This window comes from Cyclopterus lumpus, chromosome 17, assembly GCF_009769545.1.
Source record: "Cyclopterus lumpus isolate fCycLum1 chromosome 17, fCycLum1.pri, whole genome shotgun sequence".
In the NCBI taxonomy this organism is placed as follows: domain Eukaryota; kingdom Metazoa; phylum Chordata; class Actinopteri; order Perciformes; family Cyclopteridae; genus Cyclopterus; species Cyclopterus lumpus.
Genome location: NC_046982.1, coordinates 12,835,930 through 12,845,696, shown reverse-complemented (window position 1 = coordinate 12,845,696; position 9,767 = coordinate 12,835,930). Strand labels below are relative to the sequence as shown.

General features: G+C 39.9%; 1 protein-coding gene across 1 annotated transcript; it reads left to right on the top strand.

Moving 5' to 3' along the window:
* The first annotated feature begins 407 nt into the window (after positions 1 to 407).
* LOC117746345 (excitatory amino acid transporter 1-like) lies at positions 408 to 7,992 on the top strand. The gene is made up of 11 exons (XM_034555407.1): positions 408 to 412; positions 3,188 to 3,414; positions 3,627 to 3,765; positions 4,891 to 5,097; positions 5,211 to 5,253; positions 5,347 to 5,392; positions 5,538 to 5,712; positions 6,415 to 6,648; positions 6,741 to 6,935; positions 7,167 to 7,301; positions 7,848 to 7,992. Exons 1-11 carry the CDS (start codon positions 408 to 410, stop codon positions 7,990 to 7,992), a joined length of 1,551 nt encoding a protein of 516 aa, XP_034411298.1.
* Positions 7,993 to 9,767: the final 1,775 nt, after the last annotated feature.

The window sequence follows — 9,767 nt, the reverse complement described above, 5'->3', positions numbered from 1 at the left end:
GCTTCTGGTAATGTTCAAACTCCTCCCTGGACATATTTTAGGAAGAGCATTTCCTTCTCTTCTGCTTTACTTTCCTCTTCATTATCTCCTCTGCTGAAAGGGTAGTCGAGGCCTAGGGAAGGAGAGAAGGGTAACGCTAAAATCCAATCTCAGCAACAACAACAAATTATTAACAATGGCTTGCTGTTCATACTTCCCAAACATGTAACTGTGGCTATTAACTGTCAACATTACTAGATTGTATCAATAACTTGTGGCTGGAGTAAAACCGCTAAAGAGCTTAGCTCATAATTGGAAGCAGACACTGGAAAGTCTTTACCTTGTCAACAAGATGTAGCAGGATAAACGACGAGGATGTAGGCCACTGCTGTCTATCTCACTAGCCAGTACTAATTACTAAAGGAGACATGGGGTAATGTTGTAATTAACACAGATAAAAGCAAGTACAAATCCCATGATACAATAAGAGCACACCGTTTTAATCAACAGTTACAACAGAACTATCAGAAGTTACTATATACAAATATCGAGTAATTATAAATTTAAATATGAAGCTTAAGCAGAAGTTCAGTCAGGAAGACTCTTTGCACTCCTTTTCATTCATAATCTCTCAGTCTCTATTTTCTCCCTTGATTTACTCTATCAGCTGATTGTGGGCGTTCAATTTAATTAACCAACCAGATTCTGCACGGTTTCCTTAAAACAATTACAAAAATGTTCTCCTCTCTGCTGCTGTCAGTTGTCATTTCAGTTCAAAGCCGATGCGACCCTCCTCCACCCCCTGATATGAGGAATGTAACTTCAATATGTACACTCCTTTTAGATCTGTTTTAGATATCTAAAGCATTACTCGTAGATGCTATACTACTTTGTCACCAGATGTGTGCCGTCTGAAAATGGGAATAATTGAAGAATTGTTGAATTTTATTGAATTAAGTTGGCCAAGGCAGCATCGCAAGAGTTAAATATAGAAAATAAGTTATCGACATTGAAAATGTCATATCAAAGCACATGGGACTCTCCTAATTTATTTACTGAACCATGTTTGTTTTGTCTTCATATATATTATACTAGATATGACCAAACATTTGGGAATTGATACATTTAACAATGTCCTTTTTAGAAAATAATATACAGTACACACCAATTAAAGGGTATTTTATGGATTATTGGCCAGTCTTGACAGGACCTCAGTCATGAGGGGATTTCTGTATTAAGGGGAATCATCTCCCTGAAAAGCTGTACTATCCACTACTGCTGCCATGTATTCTCATCCTAAGACTTTTAATGACGCTTTGGACTTAACACCTCAGTGACCTAAAACCTCTGTACCTTATCAGGCTCTGGACGTTGGGTTCATAGGTCATAACAACTATAAGCATTACCTTAAGCGTACTCAAAAAATATATTGTTGTAAAACAAGCCCAGTAGAATGAAGCTGTTATTTAAATGATTGTGCAAACTGAAATTTATTTGGAAAACACATTTGTCAAACCCAAGTTTGCAGTTTCATTGTGTGAAAATCCATTTCACAGTCAATTGGGTGATGATCAGGCAAGTGACTCAAACGGATCACACAAAACTGAAGTGAAGTGTAAAAATACAAAAAGTTTACTGAATCCAGGTTCACAAAAGGCAGAATATTCACGCTGCATACACACAAAGGAATATACAAAAATCAAACAAAGAAACAGGCTACAAACAAAGCGATCCAAGAAACCAGCTGAGGTAAATCACAGGGTAACAAAGCAAAAAACAGAACTGAGACAATCTGACAAATGGCTTGTGAACAGCTGGGGTATAATTACTGAGAGGTCTGATGAGCTAATGAACACAGGTGAGGAACAAAACAGGTGCGAAACTAAACAAAGGCAGGAAGTAAAGCCACCTAGGAAGCATGGCCTGAGTGAATACCAAAATAAAACAGGAAGTTAAACTAACTAGAGTTCATGCAAGTCGTCACAAATGGACTACTTCCTCTTATGGCAGGTTACTAAGTTACCAGTGGAGTTTTTTGGGGATCTAGGGAAGGCGCTGTTGATCCAGACTGAATAACTCATCTATTTGATTTATTGGCATGAAACAGAAATGCATTTGGACTCTAGTCTTGTTAGTTTTTCATTTTCAAATGTGAAAATGAAAACTTGATCATTTAATTCTGTCAATCATGTGCACACAAATGGCAAATGGAGTTCCAATGTAGTTTAATGATTTCATCTTAAAACTGCCAGTCCTGGATTTTTCAGAGAATGAGTAATAATTGATGCTGAGTAAGTAAGGGATTAATTAGAGCATGAGCAACATCACGAAATATGTAATGTACCTTTGTGTACTTGTCCTTCTGAAAATGATACATACATTACTACTGTAACAAGTTCTAGGATGTCACATGCAGGTTTCTCCCCCAGCACCAAAGGATGAGCATACAAACCGATATGTTTAGTAATATTCTTTATTGTCTCTGCTCCCCTCTCTCGTGCCTCCAACTGTATGCCCCATAATTAGGGCAGAGTCACTCAGGCCTTGATTCCCTGCAGCTGAGGCCAATTAGGCCTATTCCCGTCACCTGTTCCCTGAACCACTCCCCCACACCCCTCCGCAGCTGAGCCTAACCACACCCCAGTGACCACAACTACAAACCAAAACGTTTGTTCTATTATGATTATGTATATTAATACATATTTCATATTACCTTTATGTGTGTGATACATTTTTATGTGACATTGAGTAAATCAAATATGAGCACATTATTCCTCCTGCAGGTACTTTACATTGTGTAGTTGTCTATTCTGAATTAAACGCTCAAACAATCATTTGCACGTGACTTGAGGGAAAGGCTCGGGCATAAAGTTGATGATTAATGTTGTGTGGTCATTGTGTTGAAGAAGCTGTTTCTGTCTGAGATGCGTTAGACTGTTCAAGGAATAGAACGTTTTTCATCAGTTTTCAATTATAATCCTTTTTTTCATCTGTACTGCGAGACTGAGGAGAATGTAAGATTTCTTTAAATTACTTCTTATAATCCCTGATTGATTCTTCTATGGGCAGATTTTCATGTCATGTTGTTGTTATTCACACTATATACCTGCTTTACAGTTGTATGGTTTTATTTATTGTGACAAATAAGCTTGGTAAAGTTTTTTTAAGATAAATGTCTTAATGTTCCTTTTTTCTATGAATGCTATAGATCTGTGTTATACTGTTTGGAGGAAATACTCTTGTCAGAGATGATGCCAAGCCTTAATGACCTGTCTGAGTTGGACTCAGTAGAGGTTACAGAACCCCAGGAAACCCAAACATACGTCAAATGTAATAAGCCCTCAGGTCATGTATCTCCCCAGAATGCATCTAATGTTGTGGCTTTTCTCATGAGAAATGCTTTTGTTGTTTTCACATTGGCTGCTGTCGCATTAGGTAAGTGGTTTTAAAACACTGTAATTTATTCTCCTGCCTGAATATTGTCCTTTAATCTGCCATTGATTTCATACCATTGATAATGACAAATGGCAATTAGTATGTTACTTATTCAGCACTGTTCTGTGTATTGTGTCATCTGCATTTGGTATTTTGACCTCACCCTTTGACAGAGGGACTGACTTTCTGAATTGTGTTAATTTCTCTCTTAGGGATTGGCACAGGCTTTGCATTACGCCACATTAATATGTCAGCCAAGGATGTAAAATATTTAACCTTTCCTGGAGAGATCCTGATGAGACTCCTGCAGATGTTGGTGCTTCCTCTCATCATTTCTAGTGTGATTGCAGGTGAGAGCCACACTTCAGCTTTTCAGCTGATTTCAGGCATGAGTTTCCCAAAAAACGATAACCATATTGTATAATGATGATAGATACACTAAATGTATACTAAATGTACACTAGTGGCTGGTGCAACTGTTACTAAGCCTGAAGTAAAATGCAAGTGGAGCACAGGGCATGCAGAGAAAAGATATCAATTGCTTCTGTACTGATTATTTTTACCTAGCCAACTATGAAACTTCAGCTCTTGAGTTGTTATAGTAGACAGGTTTCAGTTTAATTCGGTGTGGCTATGCGAAGCAGCCAGGCTTATAGAGCCTATATATATTGTGGCATCACAAGGGGACAGGTAGTGGATGGGCGCTACAGAGTGGCCACCAGTGCAAAAACTACATCTCCCAGCCTGCCTCACCGCTCACCCAGCTGCAGCTGCTTAAGGCACCTGATTGAGGCAGGGCTGGGAGACTTAAGGGAGAGCACCTGGGAAGGAGAAGAGAGAGCGAAAGGTGAACCCACGAGCACCTGGAAGAGGACAACAAGGGAGAGGACCTCGTAGCCTGGATTCACCAGGATTGAGTTTTTGTTTGGTTAATTAACCACTTTCTCCTCCGGGATGTTTTGTGTTATCTAACTGGACCTTTTTTTTGATACTTTGTTGTTTTTGAATGTTACCTTGCTGGTGGGATGGGAAATATACCTGGACTTTTGTTAAATACCCTCGGACGTGCCTGTGTTCATCTCTCTCTTGGCACCGCCCCAGGCTAGCCTGTCCTAGCGACAGCCCGTGACACTACAATATATATATGTATATAATATACATGTATATAAACACCTCTCGGTAGTAGCCATACCATCTAATTTTCTAGTTATTAAACTTGTTTTCAACTCAGTTTTAGTTTAATGTTGTGCCCTACACTGTTTAAGTGGAGCATTGTTCTGTTTTCTTGAAGACTGTGTGTAAGGCCAACAAACTATATTCTGTACATACATGTCAAAAATACTTTTAATCGTCCCATTATGTAATATTCTGGTTATATATTATCATGTTAGGTTATCAAACCAACATATACAGCACTGTAAATAAATGTATACAATAAAATGGAGTTACGTTGAAATATCAAATCCATATGTATTATATTTCATCTGTGGACATGATGGCTTTTGGTAAAATTGTGCTAAAGGCCTTCAGCTATTACATGGTCACCACCTTTATTGCTACATTCACTGGCATCGCCTTAGCTGTTCATATTCAACCAGGGAAATCATCCTGGACTGCCTCAGTGCCCTCTAGTGGTAATGCAGAGGCTGTGCAGACTGTGGATTCCTTTCTAGATATAATCAGGTGCGTATTAAAATATTCCTTGGAAACACAACTTTTTCAGTGTAAAATATATGGAACATATAATGGTACAATTGGAATTTAAAACACCTAATCAATGGTTTTGTTTTATATAGAAACATGAATCCCTCAAATTTGGTGGAAGCTTGTTTCAGAAAGGTAATATCTTCAAGGGCTATTTGTTCAAGATTCACATAGTCACTGTTTTTTTTATACTTAATGTTTAACATTTGCTTATACTTGTTTATCTAGTACAAAACAGTTTATTCCAGGAGTGTGACAGTGACCAATGAAAACAGTGAGATTCCTTTTTGTTTGTTCTATTCCTATTAATGGTGCCAAATGTTTGTCTAAACCAGTGTCATTTATGTTTAATTTGTCATATGTCTGATCTTCATTATTGTTATCACATTGTCTTAACGACATTCCTGGGGCCCCTATAGATGACACAGTACCAGGGCCAGGAACCTTAGACGGAGTCAATATTTTGGGTCTACTGTTTTTTTCTGTCGCCTTTGGCCTCATCTTGGGCAGAATGGAGAATGAAGCAAAACCTCTGAGGGATTTCTTTGACTGCCTGAATAAATCCATTATGCATCTGGTCAACATAGTCATCTGGTAAGCACAGGAAGATAAACTGGATGTGTGTTGTCTTTTTAATGCACCTTTTAACTTGCAATCAATTTGATCAGGATATGTATCTGTGGCAGGGGGGGGGGGGTTAGACTCAGCTGTAGAGTGGGTGGAGCGGGGGTGTGGCTCAGGGAACAGTGCCGGAATGATGTCTAATCAGTCTCAGCTGGGGCTGAGGGTTAATCAGCCTCAGCTGGGGTTAATCGGGTTGTCTTTTCTCAATAAAGAGCAGGAGGGACTGAGAGGCGAGAGGAAAGAGCGAGGAGTGTCACCGAGCCTGTATGTGTGGTTGTTGGTAATAAAAGCATTTTTGCACTACCTCAAGCTGTGTGCTGCCTCTGTGTGCTGCCTCTGTGCAAGTCTGAGAAACCTGTTACAGTATCCAAAGACTAGGGCACGGCTGCTACCATGTCTACTGTTACAGAGAAGATTATGTGCTGTTTTATTTGTTTATGTGACAAGGTTTTGGTTTGTGATAAACAATCAATTGTCAGTGTGTTTGTTTCGTGCCGGAGGTTGATTGCTTGTGATTTGCTGAATATGTGATAATGTGTGTACACTTGTTGGCCCCATTACGCTAACTAGGAAATATTGTGAGAACATTCCCAAATGTGGATATACTCACTGACGACAACATTGAGCCTCTCTCATTGCCTCCCACCGCTGTGTCTCACCTCTGTATCACAGGTATTCCCCAGTGGGGCTCTTCTTCCTATTGGCGGGACAGATTGTGAAGGTGACAGACTCCGAAGAGATAGGTCGCAGAGTTTTCATGTACGCTCTCACTGTAACCACTGGCCTCCTAATCCACAGCCTCCTCACCCTTCCCCTCATCTATTTCATTGTCACACGAAAGAATCCATTCAGATTTATGCTCGGTCTACTCCAGGCTCTGACCACTGCCTTTGGGACTTCGTCAAGGTGAGCCACAGTCTTGATATTAACCATGTCCACACATTAACAACAGTGGAATGGCAGCTAACCTTTGATACTATATGCTTTTTTTTTCACAGTTCTGCAGCCCTACCTATTACCCTCTACTGTATGGAGGGAATTCACAACATGAACAAACAAGTGACACGCTTCATGCTCCCTATTGGGGCCACAATGAACATGGATGGTGCAGCACTCTATGAAGCTGTAGCTGCATTATTCATTGCCCAGATTAATAATATGGACTTTAACCTGGGTCAAATCATTGTCCTCAGGTAAACTCAAAACACATTGAGCTCAGATTGGTCAAATGTTGTTGTTGTTGTTTTTTTCAGTTTATCACTGAATTCATTCACATGAGTGACTTTAGATTTAGTAGATTGAGGGGGAAAAGTACAGTCTTTACATCAGATTAGTTCCCATAGAGTTGAGTTGGTGTATTGTCAATGCTTGAAACAAAAATTAAAAGATTATATTACATAACCATCACTGTTTCTCCTCTTCAGTTTGATTGTCACAGTTGCAAGCACTGGTGCAGCGGGCATCCCACAGGCCGGCATGGTATCCATGATACTTGTGTTGGACTCAGCTGGATTGCCCACTGAAGATATATCACTGCTCATGATAGTTGATTGGATTCTGTAAGTGCACATGGAACCAATATCTGTTTCAGATGTTACATTGAGATTTGGATAATTTGATATTGATTATTGAAAGAGCTTTGAGGTTTTTATTGAGTTTAAAGTATAACTTCATCACCAGATCTAAACCTGCTTTACCCACTGCACATTTTGGAAAAAAACAAGGGGCTAAGAGGGGGTTGGGCTGTTGATGTGTGAGTGTGACTGATTAGAGGTGGTTAACTTTTTAAAATCTATATAACTTTCATGACCTCGATAAGTCATAACCTGTTGACCCTGTCCCAGCATTGTCCTTTATGTTCAGGGCTTATTTAAAACAGTAGATAGCGTTTTGAGCCATTTTAAACTAATGAAATGCCAATTCCTATCAAATTGCCAGGCCTGTGTTGTAGAATGACCATAAATGAACCTTGAATAATGCAATTAGTAATTTCACCTGTTACATGGTTAACGTTAACTTAGTATCGTGTAAACGTGGATGTAGTTGTGGTCAAGTCACACTAATGAGTTCCTAATATAACCTCAGATCTTCTTCTTTGTTGATAGGGATCGTCTACGGACTACCACCAATGTGCTGGGTGACTGTGTCGGTGTGAGTGTAGTGCAGCATCTGTCCACAAAGGAGCTGCAGCACTCCAGCCCTGCAGATACAAGTTTTGAGGAGGACAGCTCCCAGATGCGCACCCTGTGAGGCTTTGCAGGATCTGTGTTGGCTATTAATGTGATATGCTTTTGTTAAATGATGACAAAATACTTATTTGTCTTGGTTAAACTGATGAGGTCCATTTTACTACCACGTATACAGTAGTTGATAATCAATTAGCTTGCAATATGGACAGTTATCCCCAGATATTAATCAGTAAAAAACTATCTTGTCTTGCAGATGTCAGTGGAACACAGGTTAAGAAGGTGGCTGATTCCCTTCTCCCCCTGCCACCTTTGAGTTAGCGGACATAACCCTCATAGTCCCTGTTTGTTTGTGTTTTGCTTTTAATCTGTTTTCAACCCAATAATACTGACATGTTATGATAAAACCATGACATTAGTCCCAGCTGACAAAATTCCCATAAATTAGTTTAGCTTTCTATAGGAACAGAACTGTGTGGATTATGGCCAATTTTATTTGTTTTGTTATTTTGTTGTTGTTTTTTTGGGAAATTTCTAATATCCTATACTATTCTTTAACTCTATATTATTAGTACTATTGTAGAGGTAAATCCAACCCATGGATCTTATGATGAGTATAACTTTTCCTAGGGAACCCTCTGCCACCATCTGGTGGCAGGACATCAAACAAGAAGACAAACAAATATCTTACACACGGACAGTCCATATAAATACATCGAACTGTTAGATACTTTATGGCAGTGCACTTTACAATGTGAGTCAGGAACTGAACGTGTTTTGTTTCCTCTGTAAAAAGCCGCATGAATGTACATCTAACTGCAGTGAAGAAAAATGAAACAACATTTCAAGATCATATCAACTTATTGACTATGGAAAAGGACTCACACATCTTTAGATTGCCAAGAACTGGGATACGCCACAATTGAAAGCATGCCTTTTAGTTGAAATAAGATTTCAAAAACTGACAATTTACCAACTTATTTAGTCAACTGAGTCATTAAAACAATGTTGGCATGTTATTAAACACCTAAAGTTATCTACTCTATTTTCAGCATCTCTCAACATTTATCAATGCATTTGTTTGCCACGGATCCAGATCTATGGGGAAACAAATGCTTTTTAGTCACAAGTCTGGGCATGTTGCCGTATTTCAGTACTGTGCAAAGTAGCGTTATTAATAAAAAACTGTAAACGCACCCAAAATGTATTTTTCTGCCCAGCAGCCAACGGCAAGAGAAGAATAGGAAACTGTGGCTGCCCCCACTGGGTGATGAGTGCAATGCCAGAGCGAAGCCACTCTGTTTCATGACATCGCCCGGAGCTCAGTGCAGCTGTGAGGAGAGCAGGAGAGAAAGGGAGGGAGGGAGGGAGGGAGGGAGGGAGGGGGTGTAGGCATCACAGCTAGGGAGCAAGAAAAAAGATGGGGAATTCATATGGAGGTGGGGTTTCGTCAAAAGCGAGAGTGCTTAATGGAGATGGTGAGAAATAGCAAGAGAGAGAGATTGTGTGTGTGTGTTTGTGTGTGTGTGTGTGTGTGTGTGTGACAGAGGAAGATGCTGTTGCCAGGGAACAGCATTAAAGTAGAAACGTCCATTTCTTCCAGCTGGCAGGAGGCTAGAAACACGTTACATCATGGACTCAAAATTGTCTGAACGTGAGGCGAAAGAAAACAGCTGATCCTGACTCCCGGCAGCCAAAGAGAAGGTAGGCAGGTGCGATTATATAACCATTATAACACATACGGGTGACATCATCACATCAGGATTAAAGCCCAGGGTGGGGGCATTAGCGTTGGTAGAGGAAGGAGGAGGGTAGAGGGGGAGGCAGCAGAGATGAGCA

Excerpts from the sequence above, each read along its gene's own strand:
- LOC117746345 (XM_034555407.1), top strand. Across the intron at positions 5,098-5,210 it reads TCCTTTCTAGATATAATCAG|AAACATGAATCCCTCAAATT; the intron begins GTGCGTATTAAA and ends TGTTTTATATAG. Across the intron at positions 6,649-6,740 it reads GCCTTTGGGACTTCGTCAAG|TTCTGCAGCCCTACCTATTA; the intron begins GTGAGCCACAGT and ends TTTTTTTCACAG.